The sequence below is a fragment of the Gadus chalcogrammus genome, chromosome 7 (assembly GCF_026213295.1).
Source record: "Gadus chalcogrammus isolate NIFS_2021 chromosome 7, NIFS_Gcha_1.0, whole genome shotgun sequence".
In the NCBI taxonomy this organism is placed as follows: domain Eukaryota; kingdom Metazoa; phylum Chordata; class Actinopteri; order Gadiformes; family Gadidae; genus Gadus; species Gadus chalcogrammus.
In genome coordinates this window covers 31,009,170-31,035,148 of record NC_079418.1, presented here as the reverse complement: position 1 = coordinate 31,035,148, position 25,979 = coordinate 31,009,170, and the positions used below count along the sequence as shown (strand labels likewise).

The following is a 25,979-nucleotide window of genomic DNA, read 5'->3' as shown; positions in this document are numbered from 1 at the left end:
GTCTTCATCATTTATTCATCCAGTGGACGTGCGCTACGGATACGGAGACCAGGAGGAGAGGGGAGATAGAGACTGGAGGAGGAGAGGAGATAGAGGGAGGGGGGAGGAAGAGATGGGAGGAGAGAGGAGATAGAGGGAGAGAGGAGAGGAGATAGAGGAGGAGAGAGGAGAGGAGATAGAGGGAGAGAGGAGAGGAGATAGAGGGAGGGAGGAGGAGAGGAGATAGAGGAGGAGAGAGGAGAGGAGATAGAGGGAGGGAGGAGGAAGAGATGGGAGGAGAGAGGAGATAGAGATGGGAGGAAAGAGGAGATAGAGGGAGGGAGAGAGGAGATAGAGGGAGAGAGGAGAGGAGATAGAGGCTGGAGGAGGAGAGGAGATAGAGGGAGAGAGGAGGAAGAGATGGGAGGAGAGAGGAGATAGAGGGAGAGAGGAGAGGAGATAGAGGGAGAGAGGAGAGGAGATAGAGGAGGAGAGAGGAGATAGAGGGAGGGAGGGAGGAGATAGAGATGGGAGGAGAGAGGAGAGGAGATAGAGGAGGAGAGAGGGGAGGAGATAGAGGGAGAGAGGAGATAGAGGGAGGGAGGAGATAGAGGGAGGAGGAGAGAGGAGATGGAGGGAGGGAGGAGAGGAGATGGAGATGGGAGGAGAGAGGGGAGATGGAGGCCAGAGGAGCTTTGTAGGGCTGGAGGTAAACAAAGTACTGTGTAGTATTATCAGGTAAACACAGTACTGTGTAGTATTATCAGGTAAACACAGTACTGTGTAGTATTATCAGGTAAACACAGTACTGTGTAGTATTATCAGGTAAACACAGTACTGTGTAGTATTATCAGGTAAACACAGTACTGTGTATGTATTAGAATTAGAAGGTAAACACAGTATTATGTGTCCGTATTATCAGGTGAACGCAGCACAAGTCGTATTACGAGGTAAACCCAACACTAGTATTTATTTTGATGCTGTCTTCTTAATGCAGTAAGTCTTAAAGGAGCAGACCGCCTCCCCCTGAACCTCCCGCGGCCCGGCCTCTCGCGAGGCTTCAGCCCGACACCCAGAACGCTTTAATGAGGTCACGACACCGCTGATCAAACACAACCTCCCTCCAGCCTCCCTTTAACGAGAGCCGCGGAGCAGGGGCCTTATCTTAAGCCCGCCCTTATCTCCAGCCCCGGCCCCCTCAGATAGAGGGTCTGAAACAAAGCCCCGTTCAAACTCCAGGAGACGTGCCGGCTGAGCTCTCTGAAGCCGCGCGGTGGACCGCGGATGAAACGGCCTCCGAAAGCGCAGATATAACACTAATTATGTGAAGATATATATGCATATATTATTTCATTATATTTATGAAAGTGAGCCAGTCGAGATGAAAAAAGAGACACTGTCCTAGAAATGGTCGATGGTTTAAAAATACTTTTGAGGGGGCCGGACTGGGTTCCTGAAAGAGGAGCTGAGAAACTAACTATTACAAATAGATCGGAATAACATGGAGAAATGTTATTACATAAGTAAATAAGGAGCGGTCGCTGTTTGTGAAAGAGTATTTAGACGATGTCTGATATCTGATATTTAATGTAGGATAATATTGATCTAACGTGGGCCGACGCTCCCCGGAGGTTTGGCCCCGGACAGATCTGAGTGATGTCCACCTTGGAGACGGACAGAAGGGGATCTCACCCGCCTCCCTCCTCATCCTCCCCTCCCCTCACTCCTTACCCCCCCCCCCCCCCCCCACCCCCTTCTCTCCTCACTCCTATTTCCTTCTTACTCCTTTTCTCCTCCTCTCCTCCGCTCCTTAACTATCTCCGTTCTCCCTCCAACTCCTTCTCCTCCCCTCACTCCTCACTTCTCCTCCCCTCTTTCCTCTCCCCCCCTCTCCCCTATCTTTTCTCCTCCTTCCTCTCCTCCTCTACTCTCTCCTCCCCACTCCTCTTCCCTCTATCCTTTTCTCTCTCCTCCCCTCTCTCCTATCTCCTCCTCCCCTCGTTCCTCTCCCCCCCCCACTCCTCTCTCCTTGCTACCCCCTCTGCCCACTGCCCCCAGGGTTCACCTCGTGGATCTCCTCCTCCAACAGAAGGAGCCTCTCCTCAGAGCTCAGGCAGCGTCGCCCCCTATTAACCCCTCAGAGCCGGATTACAGGAACACAATGACATGATAGCATAGCCTTGCATTGTGTGTGTGTGTGTCTGTACCTCTGTCGCTGTTCTACGTGTGTGTGTGTGTGTGTGTGTGTGTGTGTGTGTGTGTGTGTGTGTGTGTGTGTGTGTGTGTGTGTGTGTGTGTGTGTGTGTGTGTGTGTGTGTGTGTGTGTGCGCGCCTCTGTCGCTGTGTATTTGTGGGTGCGTGTTCACATCTATCGGTGTCATACATGTGTGTGTGTGTGTGAGTACCTCTGTCAGTGTGTGGATGTGTGTGTGTTCCTCTGTCGTTGTCATACAGGTGTGGGTGTGTCGATGTGTGTGTGTGTACCTTTGTCCGTGTCGTACAGGTGTGTATTGTGCGTGTGTGTGCGTGTGTGTGTGTACCTCTGTCGGTGTGTGTGTGTGTGTGTTTACCTCAGTCGGTGTTTGTGTGTGTGTGTGTGTACCTCTGTCGGTCGGTGTGTGTGTGTGTGTGTGTGTGTGTGTGTGTGTGTGTGTGTGTGTGTGTGTGTGTGTGTGTGTGTGTGTGTGTGTGTGTGTGTGTGTGTGTGTGTGTGTGTGTGTACCTCTTTCGGGTTTTGTGTATGTGTGTGTGCGTACCTCTGTCGGTGTGTTTGTGTGTGTGTGTGTGTGTGTGTGTGTGTGCACCTCTGTCGGTGTGTTTGTGTGTTTGTGTGTGTGTTTGTGTACGTGTGTGTGTACCTCTGTCGGTGTGTGTGTGCGTGCGCGTACCTCTGTGTGTGTGTGTGTGTGTGTGTGTGTGTGTGTGTGCGTGTGCGTTTGCGTACCTCTGTCGGTGTCGTAGAGGTAGACGAACTTCTCCCACTTGTAGTGGGCCAGCAGGCTGAGCACGGCCCCCCGCAGCCCGGGACGCATCTGGATGACGAACTGCACGTCGGCGTCGGTGGGGAAGCTGGGCGTGATGAAGGACGTGTGCAGCGCGCCGCAGAACGACGTCAGCGTGTTCATCGACTTCCTGTCGTAGAAGCCGAAGATGGCGTACACGCCCCGCGCGAACTGGGAGCAGACTGGGAGAGGCGGGAGACGGAGAGGTTAGAGACACGCTAACGGCACGCTAACGACACGCTAACGACACGCTAACGACACGCTAAAGACACGCTAACGACACGCTAAAGACACGCTAACGACACGCCATGGCCCCACCCGGGTCCTCAGAGCTCCCTGAGGTGAGTAGCTCATGCTCAAAGTGCCGCTAATGGCTACAGCTACGGATGAAGCTAAACACAGCGCTAACACCTGCAACCAAGTAGCCTTTAGCTACTTGCTAAAGGCTAAGCTCGTAGACGCTTAGCTATTTGTAGCGCCTCAGCTACACATTTAGACACAGATATAGATAACTGTATAACACAAAACAAATTTGCTAAATGTACAATGTGTGAATATCTAACAGCTAAATGTAGCAGGAAAGGCTAAATATAGCCCAGATATGTTTAATGTAGAATAATAAAAAGAAAAACATGCATTATTATCTATTACGCAGCAGACCTACTGGACCAATCAGGGGACGCTAATGATGGACCAATCAGGTGGAGATCATGTTTAGACCAGCTGGACCAATCAGGGGGAGATAATACTGGACCAATCAGGTGGAAAGATAATGCTGGACCAGCTGGACCAATCAGGGGGAGATAATGCTGGACCAGCTGGACCAATCTGGTGGAGGTAATGCTGGACCAGAGCCTGAGCAGCCGGCCAATGGATTCCAGGCTGAGCTGGGACATAAAAGATTCATCCAGCAGCTCTCCCAGACCCTCAGCACTCCAACTAGTACTCTGTACACAGCTTTAATGGAATGCAAAGCATCCAGCATGTATACTGTATGAATATATTCATGGCGGGCTATAAGTGGTTTAGAGTAAAGGCTGGTGTTTATCAGTGTTTATTCACCCTCATGTCCTGCAAATGTCAGGTTTACGTCATTCACGTGTCTGTCGAAGCGGCTAAAACTCGGCTGCTCCTTTCCCTGCTAGCTAGGCTATGATATAATTAAATTATAGCCAGTGGAGCAAACCACAGCCTCACATTTTTATGTCACTCTCTGGGTTTAATTTGTATCTCTAAAAAACCTCCTATAGCCCCCCCCCCCCCCCCCCCACACTCTTGCCCCGAGAGGAGCACGCCAGAACAAATGATTTAACACTAGGCTGGATAGCGGCGCTAGCAAGACGCTACGTTATGAGACATGGTGGACGCATCACATCCTCACAGCCCCCGATGCCCGGTCAGCATTCCGGCCGGTTCCCGCTCCAGGGGTTCCTCGTGCCCAGAGGAGAACCGACAGAACGGACCCGTCCTGACGGTACCGACGCGACCACCCGTCCCGAGATTGTCCTCGTGGAATTTGGTTCCCAAGGTTACCCTCTCCTCTGGGACTAATGACATGACAGGCCCGGGCCTGAGCAGGCAGTGGGAACTCTGGGAAAAAAGGGGGAATGCGTCTGGATGCGGTCGCCGCGGCGACAGGCTTCATTTGCTTTACTGCCGGGGAGGAGAGAGGCTCTATAGAACGTTTCCCCTCCATCGCTCCCGCGGAATCAACCGGAATACTAAGCAGCGCCGCGCGGCGAGACGCTGCCGAGACACCAGGATCACAACAGAGAGGAGCTCCTCCACCTCCTCCTCATCATCTCCGCTGCTCCTCTCCCTCACGCTCACCGCACCAGCCTTTGGAGCGCGAGCACGCGCAGTAACAGGTTGCATAAGAATCTCCGTCTCTGTCTCTCCTCCCCCCTCCCTCCTCCCTCCCTCCCTCCCTCCTCTCCCAGGCTCCTCAGTATGTACGCAGCAGTCTGCCCGAGTCTCTCTCTGCCTCGCTGTATTCTGAGCCAGCCGGGGTGACCCTGGGGGCTGCGACCCCCCCCCCGCCCTGAATCCTAACGAGAGAGAGAACGTCTCTCTGTCCTCCGGTCCTGGTGGCCTAGTCCTTCCTTATCCACGCTCCGTGGTCGCCTAGGTACTACCAGCTTACCAAAACGAATCACCTAGGTACCAGGCCCTTATCAAAAGACTAATCACCTAGTTACTGGCACCTTATCCAACACACATACCCTAGTCACCTAGGTCCTAGCACCTTATCCACGAACGCTAGTCACCTAGGTCCTAGCACCTTATCCACGAACGCTAGTCACCTAGGTCCTAGCACCTTATCCACGAACGCTAGTCACCTAGGTCCTAGCACCTTATCCACGAACCCTAGTCAGCTAGGTCCTAGCACCTTATCCACGAACCCTAGTCACCTAGGTCCTAGCACCTTATCCACGAACCCTAGTCACCTAGGTACTACCCCCTTATCCTAACCCCCTAGTCACCTAGGTTCACACCCTAGTCATCTAGATACTAGCCCCTTATCCTAACACTCTAGTCACCTAGGACATAGTTGTAACTCAGACACAGAGCTGCGTCGCAGGTCGAGCAGCAACGATTGTTCTGCCAGCGTAACGGTTGAAGCTCCATGCTGATAAGGCCCTCATGAATATCCTATTGACTCCGTATTAACATTCTCTCTAATCTGCTTGTATGGTAATCTCGGCCTCAAGGCCAAAAACTGTTTTTGTCCATAAAAAGTGAACTCAGAAGTCAGACCCTAGGTGTCCAGCCTCACTGGGCTGTGTAACTGCAAGTATGGCGGGAGGCTGAATCAAGCCTGATGTCGACTCCTACCTCTAGCTCAGATCCTACTTCTACATCACCTGATTCTGTACTGTCTGACCCCTACCTGCTCCTTAATGACCTATCTCTGTACTGTCTAACCCCTACCTGCTCCTTAATGACCTGTCTCTGTACTGTCTAACCCCTACCTGCTCCTTAATGACCTGTCTCTGTAATGTCTAACCCCTACCTGTTCCTTAATGACCTGTCTCTGTACTGTCTAACCCCTACCTGCTCCTTAATGACCTGTCTCTGTACTGTCTAACCCCTACCTGCTCCTTAATGACCTGTCTCTGTACTGTCCAACCCCTACCTGCTCCTTAATGACCTGTCTCTGTACTGTCTAACCCCTGCCTGCTCCTTAATGAACTGTCTCGGTACTTTCTTACCCCTACCTGCTCCTTAATGACCTGTCTCTGTACTGTCTAACCCCTGCCTGCTCCTTAATGACCTGTCTCTATACTGTTTAACCCCTACCTGCTCCTCAATGACCCGTCTCTATACTGTCTAACCCCTACCTGCTCCCTAATGACCTGTCTGTAGTGTCTTACCCCTACCTGCTCCTTAATGACCTGTCTCTGTACTATCTAACCCCTACCTGCTCCTTAATGACCTGTCTCTGTACTGTCTAACCCCTACCTGCTCCTCAATGACATGGACCTGAACCCAATATCTAACCCCTACCTGCTATTCAATGACATGGATCTGTGTTCACTGTCTAACCCCTGCCTGCTCCTCAATGACCTGTATCTGAACTCACTGTCTAACCCCTAGCTGATCCTCAATGACATGGATCTGAACTCAATGTAAGAAGCTTTCATATTAGTGTGTGGTAAATGATCCAACAGGGAATAGTCATTGGATTTTCTCTGTATAGCCCTTTTCGAAGCTTTTTGTTTCAGAAACTGTGATTGTGCAACAAAATAAACGAGACCGATTAGTACCATTAAATAAATAGATTCTAAAAATACTAATTAGTCATTGGGAGAGTCTGTGAATATATTTAACCACACTAATGGAATGCGCTAAATCGGTTAGATGTTTACATTGTGTCCGTTGAAGTGTTTCAGAGTACACAATGTACACAAAACCACTCTTGTAATGAAACCCTTTGGAGCTTAATGACACAATGGTCTCGCGGTATTAGCAGCAGTGACTCAGCTCCCACTGTCTAACACTCGATTCCCTCGGTGGGGCGTGATGCTGAGTTGATCCCCCCCCCCCCCCCCAGGTTAAACCCTGAGGTAGGGACAGGGGTCTATCCGGACATCACATGATCCACTGCTCTGTCCCCTCATCTAGACTACGACCCTGCAGGCTGGGGGGAGGTCCCTGCATGCATGGATGATTGTGTGTTGCCTCTTCTTTACATGGTTGTTCTCTCTCTCTCTCTCTCTCTCTCTCTCTCTCTCTCTCTCTCTCTCTCTCTCTCTCTCTCTCTCTCTCTCTCTCTCTCTCTCTCTCTCAGGGCCTGAGGCAATAGAAGTGTAACACTTTGACATTTCAATGTTCAATAGAACCGCTAAACATCCAACACACACTTTGTATAGAGACACAATGTAGGAACATGCGCTGAACATAGAGACACACACACTTTACACGGAAACAAACAAACACTTTACACAGAAACCCCAACACACACAGAGCTCTTCATAGAGCGAAGGAATCTACTCTTCCATCTTCTCAGAGTGGGAAGGGCCAGTCTAAGCTGGTTTCGGATCCTGTTTTATCCTGGTTGTAAGTGTGTTGTATCCTGGTTGTAAGTGTGGTGTATCCTGGTTGTAACTGTGGTGTATCCTGGTTGTAACTGTGTCGCATCCTGGTTGTAAGTGTGTTGTATCCTGGTTGCAACTGTGTTGTTTCCTGATTGTAACTATGTTAGGTCCTGGTTGTAACTGTGGTGTATCCTGGCTGGAACTGTGGTGTATCCGGCTTGTAAGTGTGTTGTATCCTGGTTGTAAGTGTGTTGTATCCTTGTTGTAAGTGTGTTGTATCCTGGTTGTAAGTGTGTTGTATCCTTGTTGTAAGTGTGGTGTATCCGGCTTGTAAGTGTGTTGTATCCTGGTTGTAAGTGTGTTGTATCCTTGTTGTAAGTGTGTTGTATCCTGGTTGTAAGTGTGTTGTATCCTGGTTGTAAGTATGTTGTATCCTTGTTGTAAGTGTGCTGTATCCTGGTTGTAAGTGTGTTGTATTATTGTTGTAATTGTGTTGTATCCTGGTTGTAAGCGTGTTGTAAGCGTGTTGTATCCTGGTTTCAAGTGTGTTGTATCCTTGTTGTAAGTGTGTTGTATCCTGGTTGTAAGCATGTTGTATCCTTCTTGTAAGTGTGTTGTATCCTGGTTGTAAGTGTGTTGTATCCTTGTTGTAAGTGTGTTGTATCCTGGCTGTAAGTGTGTTGTATCCTTGTTGTAAGCGTGTTGTATCCTTGTTGTAAGTGTGTTGTATCCTGGCTGTAAGCGTGTTGTATCCTTGTTGTAAGTGTGTTGTATCCTTGTTGTAAGTGTGTTGTATCCTGGCTGTAAGTGTGTTGTATCCTTGTTGTAAGCGTGTTGTATCCTTGTTGTAAGTGTGTTGTATCCTGGCTGTAAGCGTGTTGTATCCTTGTTGTAAGTGTGTTGTATCCTGGTTGTAAGTGTGTTGTATCCTGGTTGTAAGTATGTTGTATCCTTGTTGTAAGTGTGCTGTATCCTGGTTGTAAGTGTGTTGTATTATTGTTGTAATTGTGTTGTATCCTGGTTGTAAGCGTGTAGTAAGCGTGTTGTATCCTGGTTTCAAGTGTGTTGTATCCTTGTTGTAAGTGTGTTGTAAGCATGTTGTATCCTTGTTGTAAGTGTGTTGTATCCTTGTTGTAAGTGTGTTGTATCCTGGCTGTAAGTGTGTTGTATCCTAGTTGGAAGCGTGTTGTATCCTTGTTGTAAGTGTGTTGTATCCTTGTTGTAAGAGTGTTGTATCCTTGTTGTAAGTGTGTTGTATCCTGGCTGTAAGTGTGTTCTCAGCCCTTTGTCGCAGCGTCAGTGCAGCTTCATGCCTGGCTGTCAGGCTCCATTATCATCTGCTAACCCGCTGACGTCTCTACAACACGCTGGGAGACAGCGCAGGCATGACACCCTCCTCCTAGCCCCCGTCGCCGGGCGGCGCCTCGCCACAACAAACCACAGCTCAGCACCACTAACCACCACTCAGCATAACTCAGCACAACTAACCAGCACTCACCACCACCACCAGCACGCACCATGAGTTACAACAATCCACAACTCAGCACTCACCACCCCTCAACCTTACTCACAACTAACCTCCACCACTCACTGCCACCACTTACTACAACTAACTAGCACTCAGCACACCTAACCAGCAGTCATCACAACTCAGCAACACGAACCACCACCAACCACCACCAACCACCACCACTAACCACAACTCCCCGCCAGGGCTAACCACACCTCACCCCGACCCACCACCAACCCTCACACAGCTCACAACCGTTCATCATTTCTGGCCCCCCACTAACCATGATCGAACACATCCCTCCACCGTTCAGACCCTCAGCTGGCCGGGGTCAGACGCAGCAGACAGAACCCCTCTTGGTGGTTCCACCTGGCTGGTCTGGCCTGACCTTCCAGCAGGACTGTAGAATTATTATCTGCGCAAATAATCTTAATCCCAGCCTTAACAAATCCCCCTCATCTGAATTGCACGCAAAGTTCCAGGGGAAGATGTTTAATCGTGAATCAGGACCTATTGCAAAAGATAATTTTAAGACCGTAAATATTAATTATGTTTATGATTAATGGTATACATTTTTTGCTCTTTAAAAAACAAGTTCTTGTCCAAACAGAGATGTCCCATAATATTAGGAGATCATTTCAGAATCTTAATGTGAAAGGACTTGTGTGTGTGTTCACAGCTCTCTGTTCGTCACGGCGACCGGAGACATCGCCGTGACGACGGCGAGAGGGGGTGCTCGTCACGCTGGGGAGGTCAACCAAAGAGACAGGACGGCAGACGCTCACGAGGCCCTCGTCCCCCCCACACACAAGACCCGTCTCCTGGGTGAGGAAGACATATTCCCAGGGTCTCTCTGAGAGGGTGGAGAAGGGAGAGAGGGTGGAAGAGAGGGTGGAGGAGAGAAGAGAGGGTGGAGGAGAGAGAGAGAGAGAGAGAGAGAGAGAGAGAGAGAGAGAGAGAGAGAGAGAGAGAGAGAGAGAGAGAGAGAGAGAGAGAGAGAGAGAGAGAGAGAGAGAGAGAGAGAGAGAGAGAGAGAGAGAGAGGGGGCTGGAAAAGAGAGAGGAAGCAGAGAGAGAGGTTGGAAAAGAGCCAACCAGGTGCGCTGCCTACAAGTGCTTAGTGTGTTCTCTAAGGTAGTCTGACGTGCTTAGCGTTCTGACGTGCTTAGCGTGTTCTTCAAGGTAGTCGGACGTGCTTAGCGTGTTCTCTAAGGTAGTCTGACGTGCTTAGCATGTTATCTTAGGTAGTCTGACGTGCTTAGCGTTCTGACGTGCTTAGCGTGTTCTCCAAGGTAGTCTGACGTGCTTAGCATGTTCTCTAAGGTAGTCTGACGTGCTTAGCGTGTTCTCCAAGGTAGTCTGACGTGCTTAGCGTGTTCTCTAAGGTGGGCGGGGTCTGCCCGCTCCCTTCACTGCCATCTTTTGAATCCATGTTGACACACGTGACGGGCCGCGCCCCGGACGCCTTCCTGTTTGATGTGTCACGTATAACCCTGATATAATAATAACGCTGTGATGTCACGTCCCCCGGGTCATGTGACGGAGGCGCGTGTCAGCTCGTGATGGACTCAAGGTTGTTCCTGAGCGCGTTGAATACTTGAACGCTACAGACAGCAGATGTACATGGACAGGTTTATGGACCACAGCTCTGTCTCCCCTCCTTCTGCTGACAAACAGTCGATACATGTGGACTGAACATGTATGGATATTCCTGGATTCATGTTGTAACAGGGATATATATATTTGTTTATATGGAGCTGTCGCACAACATCGACAGTGATTGCACCGAGGAAGACAGGGATACCGTGAGGAAGAGTTTCACTGTACGTCAGCCCCGGAAACCACTCTGACCAACCTGTGACCTCACACCCTGATCATGTGACCTATGGCCTCACACCCTGATCACGTGACCTCACACCCTGATCACGTGACCTCACACCCTGATCACGTGACATCACACCCTGATCACGTCTCTTAGTTGATGACTTAACCGTTGCTTCGTCGTCATACTCTAACCAGAACTCCTAACTAGAACTCCTAACTCTAACCCTACTCTAACTCTAACCCTACTCTAACTAGAACTCCTAACTCTAACCCTACTCTAAAGAGAACTCCTAACTCTAATCAGAACACCCAAACTCCAGCAGCGTGTGTGATGCCAATAAGTCGAGCACTGGAAGGTTGACCCACATTCTTTTTCCAATTTTCCTGAAAGTTGCAGTATTGTGTCAGGAAGGCTGTGAAATACTTTCACTAATATGAAAGGCTAAGAGACCCAGTTATGACTCAAATGCTCGTGTATCCAATATTATATAACAGGATATTATATATATTATAACAAAACATATCGTGTTTCAGCACAAACTGCTTTTTAAATCACCACAGAGTATGAACATGTTCCCTGGCAAAGTACTAGAATACTTTTTCTCACTACTTCAGTACTGAGTACTTTTCCTCAGTACTTCAGTGCAGAGGACTTGTCCTCTCCATCTCCATGGGGTCAGTGGGCCGTGTCTTTGACCTCCAGCCCGCCATGGATCAGCCTTCTCTACTTCTGCATGGATGAACTCAACCCCTCCATGGCTGAGGCAAGCAGCCACACAGACCTACCGTAGGACTGTGTTAGCCTCAGTTCTACGGTGGGCTATAGTAGAACCAGTCCTATTGTAGCACTATAGTAGCATTAGTCCTACTGTAGGGCTTGAGTAGCATTAGTCCTACAGTAGCACTATAGTAGCATTAGTCCTACTGTAGGGCTATAGTAGAACCAGTCCTACTGTAGGGCTTTAGTAACATTAGTCCTACTGTAGCACTATAGTAGCATTAGTCCTACTGTAGCACTAAAGTAGCATTAGTCCTACTGTAGGGCTTGAGTAGCATTAGTCCTACAGTAGCACTATAGTAGCATTAGTCCTACTGTAGGGCTATAGTAGAACCAGTCCTACTGTAGGGCTTTAGTAACATTAGTCCTACAGTAACACTATAGTAGCATTAGTCCTACTGTAGGGCTATAGTAGAACCAGTCCTACTGTAGGGCTTTAGTAACATTAGTCCTACTGTAGCACTATAGTAGCATTAGTCCTACTGTAGCACTATAGTAGCATTAGTCCTACTGTAGGGCTATAGTAGCATTAGTCCTACTGTAGGGCTATAGTAGAACCAGTCCTACTGTAGGGCTTTAGTAACATTAGTCCTACTGTAGCACTATAGTAGCATTAGTCTTACTGTAGGGCTATAGTAGCATTAGTCCTACTGTAGGGCTATAGTAGAACCAGTCCTACTGTAGGGCTTTAGTAACATTAGTCCTACTGTAGCACTATAGTAGCATTAGTCCTACCGTAGGACTATAGTAGCATCAGTCCTACAGTGGCACTATAGTAGCATTAGTCCTACCGTACAAAAGTAGCATACATACACAGAGAACTACAGTAGCTACTCTACGACTACAGAGGGGCTAGAGGAACGATAACGACCCCCTCAGAATCCGATCAACATTCCCACTAGGTGAACGGTCACCATCGATCTGCAGGGGAGGTTAGGACAACACAGCTGCTATACATAGCCTCCGCTAGCTTCATTAAGACCGTCCACCCTCCACCGTGCTGAAGCTCTTAGAGCTGTGCTCCCGGCTGCACACTGACTGGGCACGGGATTTATAAAGAACATCACTCCCTGTTGGAGGAGAGAGGGGAGGGGGAGAGAGAGAGGGGAGAGGGGAGGGGGAGAGAGAGGGGAGGGGGAGAGAGAGGAGAGGAGGGGGATGAGGGAGAGGAGAGGGGAAGAGAGAGGAGAAGGGAAGGAGAGAGAGAGAGAAGAGGGGAAGAGAGAGGAGAGGGGAAGGAGAGAGAGGAGAGGGGGAAGAGAGGAAGAGAGAAAAAGAGGGGTAGAGAGAGGGGGAGGAGGGAGAAAGAGAGAGGAGAGGAGGGGAAGAGAGAGGAGAGGAGAGGAAGAGAGAGAAGCAGTCAAGAGAGGAGAGAGAAGGAGAAGCAATGGTAGGGGAGAAGGGGGAGAATTTGATGAGTTGTAGGAGGTAAGGGGGCTTAGGAGGAAGGGAGGAGGAGGAAAAAGAAGAGGAGGAGGTGAGGAGAGGAGGACAAAGCGCAGGATAAAGAGGAGCAGATGAATGGGATGTAGGACACGGCCGGGCGCTCAGCCCTTCCGGCTGCTCATTGATTGATCTGCCAATAGCGATCGATTCCTATCAGGCACTCCCCCCTTGATGTGCTGAGCCAGCCAGCCTGGCCCGGTTCAGCATGGTTGACCCATGGTCACCAGTGAGCTGGCAGATGACAGGGGGGGGGCCGGTTCCTCATGGTTCCCCCTGGTTCCTCACTCATGTGTCATACGAGGCAATGCTGTATTGTAGTGTTTTCTAGTACTACTGCGTTACAGAGCAGTATTCCCTCGCGGTACCACAGCGTTGGGGAGTACGCAGGACGCAGTACTGTGTTGTGGTACCACAGCAGTATGCAGTCCTTTTTTTGTAGTACAACAGCAGTACTGTATTGTAGTATCACAGCAGTACTGTACTGTAGTAGCAGCAGTATGCGGTACTGTATTGTAATACTACAGCAGTATGCAGCACTGTACTGTAGTTCCAGAGCAGTATGCAGTACTGTACTGTAGTTCCACAGCAGTATGCAGTACTGTACTGTAGTTCCACAGCAGTATGCAGTACTGTACTGTAGTTCCAGAGCAGTATGCAGTACTGTACTGTAGTTCCACAGCAGTATGCAGTACTGTACTGTAGTATCACAGCAGTATGCAGCACTGTACTGTAGTATCACAGCTGTATGCAGTACTTTACTGTAGTTCCAGAGCAGTATGCAGTACTGTAGTATCACAGCAGTATGCAGTACAGTACTGTAGTCCCAGTGAGAACATGTCGTTACTACAGCGTACCAGTGTTGTCAGGTGGGTGGCGTTGTGTAACAGGCCAACAACACTCTGCTGTTGCCGAGCGCTGAACGAATCAGTCCTCTAAGAAGATGTCACATGACCCAGGAGCAGCAGAGCTGACCTTATGACCTCGCTGTCACGGTAACCACCAACTGGGGACAACAGAATCCTACAGGTTAGAGACCACCTTGACCTAGGTCTAGGACCTAGTCCCAGTTCTAGACTCACAAACGTTGACCTAGACTCTAGGTTGACCTAGACTCTAGGTCAACGCCTGCGGTCTAGAACTGGGTCTAGGTCCACGGTCTAGAACTGGGTCAAGGTCCACTTGCGCGGTCTAGAACTGGGTCTAGGTCCACGGTCTAGAACTGGGTCTAGGTCCACGGTCTAGAACTGGGTCTAGGTCCACCTGCGCTGTCTAGAACTGGGTCTAGGTCCACCGTCTAGAACTGGGTCTAGGTCAACGTCCGCGGTCTAGATCTGGTTCTGGAACTGGGTCTAGTTCCACCTGCGTGGTCTAGATCTGGTTCTAGAACTGGGTCTACTTCCACCTGCGCGGTCTACAGGGTTCCTCTGAGGACGAGTCCGGGGTCTCAGATCAGATCTTCTTGTTAAAACGCATGAGAGCATAAAAGCGTTAAAAGCTTGTAAAAGGCTGTGAGTGTCATCTTAACAGCCGACAGATGGCCCTCCACTCTCCAGTCCCCAGGTGAAACATTAAGGACATTCATCAGGCCGAACCGAGCCCCTAACCCACGGTGCTCCCCAGCCCGTGGGGCTGACGCAGTACGCTCCCAGGAGGAAGAGGAGGAGGAGGAGGAGGAAGAGGAGGAGGGAGAGTGGTATTCAACAGGACCACCCAGTCGGCCCGCGCCAGAACCACAGGTTCCTCAGAGACCAGTCCCTCTGACAGACCGACAGAGAGCCAGACAGGTACACAGGCGGAAGACAGGCAAGAGAGGCAGACAGGCAGAGTGAGAAGAAGACAGGTGGACAGACAGAAAGGCAGACAGATAGACAGGCAGAAAGGTGTCCATATGACAGACTGAACATTTCCGATTGCTTTTCCTGTAATGGAGACCAGAGACCAACCACAGATCGCTCAGGTGTCTCTGTGTCGTACTCCCAGCCCAGAGGTTCTGGGTTCAATTCCCAATGACCTCAGTCCACCTGTAGGCGTCCTAGAGCAAGATGACCCCTAACCCCTACCTGCTCCTTAATGACCTGTCTCTATTGTCGTTATAACCCAAACCTGCTTGTGTGTGTGTTGTGGTGTGTGTGTGTGTGTGTGTGTGTGTGTGTGTGTGTGTGTGTGTGTGTGTGTGTGTGTGTGTGTGTGTGTGTGTGTGTGTGTGTGTGTGTGTGTGTGTGTGTGTGTGTGTGTGTGTGTGTGTGTGTGTATCAATCAATCAATCAATCAATCAATCAATCAATCAATCAATCAATCATGTCATCCAAAAGAAAGCGTGCTTAGCGTTATTTGGACTCACATGCGTGCGTGACGGAGAAGCTGTTGGAGGACTCGAGGTTGTCCACGTTGTAGTTGAGGTGGAAGGGCTTCTCCGTGGCGTTCTGGTTGGTGTTGTACAGCTGCACGGAGAAGCGGAACGCGCTGTGCTCCTGGACCGTGGCGCGCAGGAACAGCCCGCCTGCACCGGGGAGGACACCGCGCCGTTAGGGCTTCAACTAGTTGTTGGGTGGCGGGGTGGCAGTGACATGTCACCGCGGATTTGGCTTTAACGTTGGCGCTAGGTTAGAAATACCTGCGTTTATTCGCTCGCCGTAAAGCAATGCAACACAATGAGGAATGAATGCAATGATAAGCGAATCAGACCGAAGGACCGAAGGAGTCCTCCTCCACTCGACCGAACAAGTCGTCCACCATGGACCCGGCGGACCTGACATGAACGTTCATAATACCGCACCGTGACCGTCCTTCCAGCCTACTTCACATCCACAAGTGAAGTTGTGGGGAGGGAATATTAAGACATAAATGTATAGATATAGAAATGCCGCGACGTGGTCGGCGGACACTTGTAGGAAAAAAATGTCAAATAAAGGCACCAAAAAAAAAATGCAGCAGTCGGGAGTCAGGAATGAAACTTACCGATGTTGATTTGATTGGGGAATCCGGCGAGAGCTTCGTCCCAGAAACACAAGCAGAGCAGCACCGCCGCCCGGACGCGGGTCAGCATCTTCATCCCCCTCGGCTCGAATCAACTCCTCACCGAACCGGCCGTGAGAGGACCATGGAGAACACGATCTGATGCGCAAGGAGGCGACCAGATGTGGTGGTGGTCGCGGCTGTCGATGTGCCAAACAGCTACCGCACCGCGGTACACACTTCACACACACACATGCACACACACACACACACACACACTGCGCTGCACACACCGCAGATACACACTGCACACAGACACACACTTGTGTAGAGATGGTGGTAGAGGAGCGGTTATTGTGGACCGGGCCGTCCAATTGGGGCAGAGGGCTGCGTTTATCAAACTTGATCTGATGTGAATTACAAGTGCAGCCTCCCGTCCCGACGTCACTGCGGAGTCGCGGGACGGCGCGGCGCGCTCCCAAACACACGCCGCCGCTCGTCTGGTCCAATAGTATCCTACTCTAGCCATCAGGACATCTGATTACTCCTGCTCGTGTGTGTGTGTGTGTGTGTGTGTGTGTGTGTGTGTGTGTGTGTGTGTGTGTGTGTGTGTGTGTGTGTGTGTGTGTGTGTGTGTGTGTGTGTGTGTGTGTGTGTGTGTGTGTGTGTGTGTGTGTGTGTGTGTGTGTGTGTGTGTGTGTGATCCTGAGGCACGCTGTCCCATTTTTAATTGATCAATAACTGGTCGCTGTGGGTGTGTGCCTGTGTGACCAACAGCCTTAATTTAAGTCCACATTGGGGTCATTGCGGTGAATGTTCCTGAGGGGTGGGTGCCCCCCACCCTCCCTCAGGCTGTGTGTTTCTGAAATATGAATATCGACCACCGGGTCCTAATCAGCTGCTCGCATTCATCTCTCCTGTGGCATCCAACGAGTACCGCAGCGCCACAGAACCTGATTCAGAAAATGATTTAGAAGATTATTTTGAAAATTATTTTGAAAATGAATTAGTAGATGTGGAGAGGAGGTTTCAGAAAGGTTTCAGAATATGATTTAGAAGGTTTCAGATGAGCCCAGTAGCCATGCCAACAGCACCCTGACCCCCACCACGTTCACACCACATCAACACCACATTCTGCATTAACTCAACACCACATCAACACCACATTCTGCATTAACTCAACACCACATCAACACATCAACACCACATCAACACCACATCTTGCATTAACTCAACACCACATCAACACAATATCTACACCACATCTACACCAAATCCTGCACCACACCAACACCACATCTACACCACATCCTGCACCACATCTACACCACATCAACACCACATCCTTCACCACGCCAACAACACATCAACACCACATCCTGCACCACATCAACACCACATCCTGCACCACATCTACACCGGATCCTGCACCACATCTACACCACATCCTGCACCACATCAACACCACATCCTTCACCACGCCAACAACACATCAACACCACACCCTACAACACATAAACATCATATCAACACCACTTCCTGCACCAAGTCAACACCACATCCTGCACCACATCAGGACCACATCAACACCACATCTACACCACATCAACACCACATCCTGCACCACATCAACACCACTTCCTGCACCAAGTCAACACCACATCAACACCACATCTACACCACATCAACACCACATCCTGCACCACATCTGCACCACATGTAAGCTGTCCAGTTCCTGGTTAAAGGAACCGCTCCAGCTGTGAAACATCAGGAGCTCCACATATAAATGACTAATGAAGCGCTGTGCTCTGTTGACCCCAACCAGTGGAACAGGGAATCTTTCATTTATTCCTTTTCATTTCAGGCAAACATTATTATTTTACTCTCCCGAAATCTAACAATCTAACAGTTCTATTTACAACAGTTCACTTCAGGATTTTATTTCCCCAAGTTTATGAAGATTAAAGTGAAAAGGACCCAGGGTGATCACAAACACACTGCCACGCCATAAGCAGCATGTCATTATATAACCGCCTTATTATTCTACTGAAGGATGAGAAGTGAGAGAGATTCACAGGCTAATTAAAACCTCTCTCTCTCTGTCCCTCTTTGTATATCTCTTTCTCTCTCTGTCGCTCTGTCTTTCTCTCTGACTCTCTGTCTTTCTCTGTGTCACTCTGTCGCTCTGTCTTTCTCTGTGTCGCTCTGTCTTTCTCTGTGTCGCTCTGTCTTTGTCTTTCTCTGTCTCCCTCTCTCTGCCTCTCTCTCTCTCACTCTGTCGCTCTCTCTCTCTCTCTCTCTCTCTCTCTCTCTCTCTCCACTCAGGTCTTGGCTCAGCAAAGCTTCATTAGCTGTGATAGTTTGTGTTTGACATTAGTGATATGTATTATATATTAATAATCTATGCAGTGTGTGTATATACATATATATAGTGTTATTTGCGGTGGTGCGTGAGAGATGCAGAATGTGTGTGTGGATGTGTGTGTTTCAGTGTGTGTGTGTGTGTGTGTGTGTGTGTGTGTGTGTGTGAGGGTCACTCCAGAGAGTGACGGCTCCTGTCAGGCGTGTCTGATGTCAGGGAGCCGGTCATCAGCTGGGTGCTGCACTGGGAGACAGCGCTGCTCATGTGTGCGTTAGCATGTGGCGGGGTGGGTTAGCGGGTTGTGGCCTGTGTTAGCATGTGGTGGTATGTGTTCGTGCGTTAGCATGTTGTGGCCTGTGTTAGCGCTTGGTGGCGTGTTTGAGCATGTGGTTGGCGTGTTTTAGGGTGTGATGACCTGTGTTAGCGTTAGGTGGCAGGTGTTAGCATGTTGGGGGGCATGTGTTAGTGTGTGTTAGCATGTAGTGGCCTGTGTTAGCGCTTGGTGGCGTGTTTGAGCATGTGGTTAGCGTGTTTTAGGGTGTGATGACCTGTGTTAGCGTTAGGTGGCAGGTGTTAGCATGTTGGGGGGCATGTGTTAGTGTGTGTTAGCATGTAGTGGTAGGTGTTAGCGTGTGGAGGCCTGTGTTAGCGTGTGGTGGAATGTGTTAGCGTGTGATGGAATGTGTTAGCTTGTGCTAGTATGTGGAACTTGTGTTAGCATGTGGTGGCATGTTTTAGCATGTGTTTAGTGTGTGAGACACCACCTTAGGGAATAGGATTTAATGGTTACACTGGAGTTCATCGGAATTTCATTACCTCTTAACCCAGAGCTGCTACGATGGATGTTAGCATTTAAAACGACTTAAATGATGTTAGCGTGTTTAGCTACAACAATGATGTTTGCATGTTGATCTACTTAAATTATGTTAGCATGTTGAGCTACTACAAGGATGTTAGCATGTTGAGCTACTACAAGGATGTTTGCATGTTTAGCTACAACAATGATGTTGCCAAGTTCGAGCTGCTTAAACGATCTCAGCCTGTTGATCGACTCAAATTATGTTAGTATGTTGAGCTAGTTGATGGACGTTAGCACGTTGAGCGACTTGGGCTACTTAAACGATGTTAGCCTGTTGAGCTGCTAGCCTGATGACCGAGCGAGTAGGAGCCGAAGGGAGAAGAGAGATGAGGAGAATATAGGAGGAGGAAGAGGAGGAGGAGGAGGAGGAGGAGGAGGAGGAGGAGGACTCATGGTGGCTGCCTCTCAGCTTGTAGATAGTCATCCTTCCGGTCCTTCCTGAGGCTCCTCCATATTCTATAATAATCTGTCTCGTGTTGCGGGGGCGTCAGCCATCCACATTCTAAAGCAGGTCGCCTGGCAACCAGAGGGTTGTTGGTGTCGTCCTCAGCCTCTGTGGTCTGGATGCTGTGTGGTGGTGGTGGTGGTGGTGGTGGTGGTGGTGGTGGTGGTGGTGGTGGTGGATGGTGGTGCGTGGTTGGGTGTGGTGGTGGTCGAGGTGGTGCTGGTGCTGTATCGTGGTGGTGGTGGTGGTGGTGGTGGTGGTGCGTGGTTGGGTGTGGTGGTGGTCGTGGTGGTGCTGGTAGTGGTGGTGGTGGTGCTGCTGTATCGTGGTGGTGGTGGTGGTGGTGTGGGTGGTGGTGGTGGTGCAGCTGTGTGTGGGTCAGGTGGTGCTGCATGGTGGAGCTTCTGGCTCATTTTGTTGTCATTTTGTCCAAAAGAGCTGATTTGTATTCGTGCTGACGGCCTGTCTGAGACACATTCTCCGCTCCGTTCTTCACACTGACACCAGGCATGACGTGTGGCGTGTGGCGTGAGACATGTGACATGGCGTGTGACGTGACATGTGACGTGACATGCGAAATGACATGTTAGGTGACATGTTATGTGACATGTTACGTGACAAGACGTTTGACACGACGTGTGGCGGAACATGTTACATATGACGTGACGTGTGGTGTGTGACGTGACGTTTGACGAGGTCCTAGGGGAAAGAATCACAGGGCACACAGGCCTACCATGTGCTGTGATAGCATTGTATACTCATAGCTTGTTTCCGTGCTTCTAGAAGCTTCTCAGAACAGTGGGGAGAGAAGGACTACGGCCGTGCTGGTGAGAGGATATCTCAACATGACCTCTGACCTCTGACCCGATGGTTATGATGGCTTGAATCTCAAACAGGTCGTGTGAGTTTGGCTTACAACGTCGTTATATCAAGAGACAACATCAGAGCATCCACCAGGTTCAGTTCTGGCAGGCTCTGTCCTATCAGGTCTGGTCGTACCAGGTCGGGTTGATCCAGATCCGTTCGTACCAGGTCTGTTAGAACCAGGTCGGGTCCTACCAGGTCTGAAAGTACCTGGTCCGGTCGTACCAGGTCCGGTCATACCAGGTCCTGGTCGTACCACTTCCGGTCCTACCAGGTCCAATTGTACCAGGTCCGGTCGTACCACTTCCAGTCCTACCAGGTCTGGTCGTACCAGGTCCAATTGTACCAGGTTCAGTCTTGCCAGGTCCAGCCCTACCTGGTCTGGTCGTACCAGGTCTTAAAGTACCAGATCCGGTCGTACCAGATCGGGTGCTACCAGGTCCGGTCGTACCCGGACCGGTCCTACCAGGTTCAGCCTTGCCAGGTCCAGTCCTACCAGGGCTGGCAGTACCTGTCAATGGACGGCCTGCGTCCCACTTCATCTACAGTAATAGCTTGTTAGGAGCAGCAGAATCACACACTAGTTGTTCCCCTCGGGGACAACAGTGGCCTAAATACGAGATGCCGTCGCTGTGAATACACTCAGCTGTAGACACACCAGCGCTCACGTCCACAGACTCCTCCTCTGCCTCATCTGTTGATGTGTTTGGCCTGGATCAGTGGTGTCTGAGCATGTTATTTTCTCCTCGCATAAGACGAGGTATTTGTTTTATTCACAGTGCTAAGGGATAGAGCGTGTGTGAGAGGGTGTGTGTGTGTGTGTGTGTGTGTGTGTGTGTGTGTGTGTGTGTGTGCTATGATGGTTTAGGATTGTAAACACCAAATAAATATATGGGTGAGCTTGAATTATAATTACTATTCTAAGTATTCTATTCTTACTACTATAAGCACTTATTCCAACCGGTAATTGATTTACATTATTGTCGTATTTGAGTTCCTCTTCGGGTTAGTTTTCCTGATCTTTTTACACGGTACGACCGTGTGTGAAACAGCAATGTGTGTTATAACTGATGTTATAATGTTGACTGAAGGACAATCCGATGATGATGACGATGTTGATGAAGAGGGACCCGTATTGTTGTCCTGCTCTCTGGTGTTTTTCAAAGTAAAGGTTTGTTTACTGGAGTCTCTCCTTTGCTTTGTCATCAGAACCACGAGCTGTGAAATTGGATGTTGATTCTCTCTCCATTCAGGTCCGACTCTCTGCACTCCCATTCAGCTCTGATACACAGGGGGGGGGGGGGGGGGAGAGAGGAGAGGAGAGGGAGGAGGGGTGATGATATGGAGGTGGTGGGAGAGAGGGGAGGAAATGAGGGAGGTGATGAGGGAGGAGAGGAGGTGATGAGAGGGAGGAGATGAGAGGGAGGAGAGGAGGCTGTTATTAAAGATCAGGGGTCAGAGGGTAAACCGGTTTCTAATTGAGCGGTGAGTCACCGTGTGGTGAGGTGAGACAGGTCTGAGTTCAAGCAGAGTCGCACCGGGAGGTTAATCCGGTTTGAAATCACTTTGCATTCAGAAGAGCAAACCATGCGCTGTGGTTAATGGCAAAATATTATATAAATATATTAATGACAATGTGAAATATCAGCAAACCCTTTTCACTGATCCGAGGTGAGCCTGAGCTGGAACAACACACATATTTATTCACATCAACATCTGCCTTAGAGTTCTCAATTAAATGGGTCGTCTGTTTGAAATGTTCTGTATCTTGTGCCTAAGGATACAATTAGGAAACCTTCAACGTACTAGATCAGTATGAAAACAAAATAATAGTTTCACAAGATCATGCACCAAGTATAAACAGATTCAGTATAATGCAGCTCTCCTCAAAATTACTTTCATTACCAAACATTTATTACCACCATAACCTCAACCGTTAAACGTAAATATTCGAATATACATCCTCCTACTTTTTTCATTTCAGTTTCCTCTCTCTCTTAAACACTTTGCTGCCTTGCTTCTTTTGTGCATCATAATTAATGTGAAGAGAAATTTCTCAAGGATCAGTGAATGATGTAATGAAGGCATACATTTAATATAAGTTAACAATCTCTCTCATCAGGCCAGTGTTGATGAAGACTCTCTCTTCAGGACCAGTGGTGATGAAGACTCTCATCAGGAGCAGTGGGGAAGAAGACACTCTCATCAGGACCGGTACCGATGAAGACTCTCATCCGGACCAGTGGTGATGAAGACTCTCATCAGGAGCAGTGGGGATGAAGACTCTCTCATCAGGACCGGTGGTGATGAAGACTCTCATCAGGACCAGTGGTGATGAAGACTCTCATCAGGACCAGTGTTGTGAAGACTCTCTCATCAGGACCGGTGGGGATGAAGACTCTCATCAGGACCAGTCTGAGTGTGTCTGACTCTGTGTGGAGGTCTCTGCCTGCTGCCCCGTCCTGGATTCAGGCCGAACGTTCCTCCTCCAGATCGGAGGACAGAAGGAGGCCTGGATGTCCCGGCCCGACCTCGAGCCAGACGTAACCTCCACCGCTCTGGCTAAATGAGGCGCATGCTCGGGGCTCTTTGTAAATAGCAGAGCTGTATCCTGGACATCCATCGTTCTCCAGATCATGAGCAACACATCAGTGAGGGGCTGGCGTAATACGTTGTGAGATTAACAGCGTTCAGCAGCCGCTCCCAGCGAGCCATGCATCAGCACAACGGATTATTAATAAGTGATAACTAAAGCTATTCTCCTAGTCGCCGAGTGCACCGTGCTAACCCCGTGGCCTCCCTGCCTAGCTTTCGTCAAGCAATGAATTTGACAACATGTGATTACGTCTCGAATGTGAAGGGAATCTTGCAGCCTCGTTCTCCTCTATTCAACAGGACGAAATCACAACGGCTCTGAGCCGTGATCCTCTGCCCTCATTCATACGTTTTAAAAATGTGAACCGGTCACATCGGATGCGTCCTATCGTTTGCTCCCGGGCTCCTCCTAGCTGGAAGGGAGCCAGCAGGTAGCAGAGCGGATGTGGTGGTCAGGTCTGTGGACTGGGCTTCAGGCTCTCCTGGTCGGTGGTGGTCTGGTCTGTGGTCTGGGCTTCAGGCTCTCCTGGTTGGTGGTGGTCTGGTCTGCGGTCTGGGCTTCAGGCTCTCCTGGTCGGTGGTGGTCTGGTCTGTGGACTGGGCTTCAGGCTCTCCTGGTTGGTGGTGGTCTGGTCTGCGGTCTGGGCTTCAGGCTCTCCTGGTCGGTGGTGGTCTGGTCTGCGGTCTGGGCTCCAGGCTCTCCTGGTTGGTGGTGGTCTGGTCTGCGTTCCGGGCTCCAGGCTCTCCTGGTTGGTGGTGGTCTGGTCTGCGTTCCGGGCTCCAGGCTCTCCTGGTCGGTGGTGGTCTGGTCTGCGTTCCGGGCTCCAGGCTCTCCTGGTCGGTGGTGGTCTGGTCTGCGGTCTGGGCTCCAGGCTCTCCTGGTCGGTGGTGGTCTGGTCTGCGGTCTGGGCTCCAGGCTCTCCTGGTAGGCGTTTGTCAGGTAGTCCACAGCAACACTCTCCCCGAGCCTCGTCTGCGTGGATGCTCTAGCTGTTCTCAGGGAACTTATAATCATGACTCATGGCTCTCTCCGTTCCTCCGCCAACACCACCAACGCTACAACAGGACTGTTCTGCTTCTCCAGACCACACCACCGTCTCCTGCATAACCACCGCCACCTTCAACACCTCCGTCACCACCGGCCCCTCCGTCACCACCACCACCAACTCCATCACCACCACCTCCATCAGCCTCCCCCCCCCGTCACCACCAACACCTCCATAAACACCCTATCACCACCACCACCTCCACCACCACCTCCTCCTCCATCACCATCACCACCACCACCTCCACCAACATCCCCATCATCTCCTTCATCACCGCCGGCAACCAGCCAACACCACCACCTCCCCCACCACCCCCACCCCCACCACCCCCACCCCCACCAGCCCCACTCCATTCCGCCCCCCTCCCCCAGGATGGGACAGCTGAATCCAGGGCCCCCCCCCCCCCCCCCTCCGACCCGGTCGTCGCCCCCAGCCCGCCCACTGAGGAGCAGCCCGGCCGTCCAGCACGCAGCGCTGGTGGTCTCCCCTGACGGCCCCGATCAGCATCAGCACCAGGGCCCCCCACCCCCCCCCACCACCCGGCCTGACCCCGGACCGGGACGCAGATCGCCATGACGATGATGATGAGCACTGGGACGCTCCGGGACGCCTGTAGGGATGCAGCCCCCGTGACCTCTTCTCTGGAGACGGGATGAGATGCTGTTTGTTCATCTCCTCTTAGGATACATCGACCATAACCGCTTCTCTGAAGATAGGATGTTTGTTCATCTCTTCTTCAGATACATCTACCATGACCTCTTCTCTGAAGAAAAGATGTTTGCTCATCTCTTCTTAAGATTTATCTGCCATGACCAGTTCTCTGAAGATAAGATGTTTGCTCATCTCTTCTTGAGATTTATCTGCCATGACCAGTTCTCTGAAGATAAGATGTTTGCTCATCTCTTCTAAGATACTTCTACCATGACCTCTTCTCTGAGAAAAGGATGAGATGTAATTCCTTCATCTCATCTCAATTTAAACAACACCACTGCAGTCATCCGTGAGTCATTTTTAGCAGATGTCTTTATCAGCGAGGCTGAGAACAATTAAAAACGTATTAACTCCCAACTGATTGTAAAAAACGTATTTATTTTTATTGTAACTCATTTATTCCTATTCATGGTCTACCAGCTGAGATCTCCCTAATAATTGATTAACTTCATTATCTTAAGTCGAAGATCTGGTCGCTGGGCAGCGAGAGAAGACGTGAATCTGCTTCCCTCGGGGTAAGACCAGTTCCTTACTGGTTTCTTACCATTTAGCTCAGCTTTCCTTCAGACACTGATGTAGATCCAGTGAGAACAAACTCTTGTACTAACAAAATATAATGCACACTTTGTCATCCAAACGCTGTCAATATTAGTTCAGTGCATCCCCCTATAACATCTCTGTACAAACGGAATGAGTGTCATTTAAGGTGCATAAACTACAAACCGTGCAGGACATCAGTTTCCGGACGCTTCCTGACCAAGACCTTGGTAACAACGCCCCCTGCTGGTGTCCATCGCGACTACATGTTAACGAAACATCCCTAAACATGTCCGTTTATTCAGGGCAATAGGGTTGTATTGTATGTTATACTTCATGTATTTAGGGTTCGATTGTATAGTCTGGATTGTATAGATTTAATTGAACGTAGATATAATGTTTTCAATAACAGGCCGTTATTCTTATAACCATTGATCCTAAATTCCAAATACATTCTCTAAACTCTCCTTTTAACCCAGGTTTAAGTTATGATTGACTGAAAAACGGAAATAACAACATGCTGGTGAGT

At 49.9% G+C, this 25,979-nt stretch overlaps 1 protein-coding gene across 1 annotated transcript in view; it reads right to left on the bottom strand.

Moving 5' to 3' along the window:
* The window catches only part of gria3a (glutamate receptor, ionotropic, AMPA 3a), a 58,654-nt gene extending 42,244 nt beyond the window's left edge, over nt 1–16,410 (bottom strand). Inside the window, exons 1-3 of the mRNA XM_056594629.1 lie at nt 16,035–16,410; nt 15,418–15,576; nt 2,924–3,163 (exon numbers count right to left, since the gene is read on the bottom strand). Of these exons, the coding sequence (XP_056450604.1) occupies nt 2,924–3,163; nt 15,418–15,576; nt 16,035–16,128 (493 nt within the window). The 5' untranslated portion in view covers nt 16,129–16,410. The remainder of the gene's footprint in view (nt 1–2,923; nt 3,164–15,417; nt 15,577–16,034) is intronic.
* Between the last annotated feature and the right edge of the window lie 9,569 nt (nt 16,411–25,979).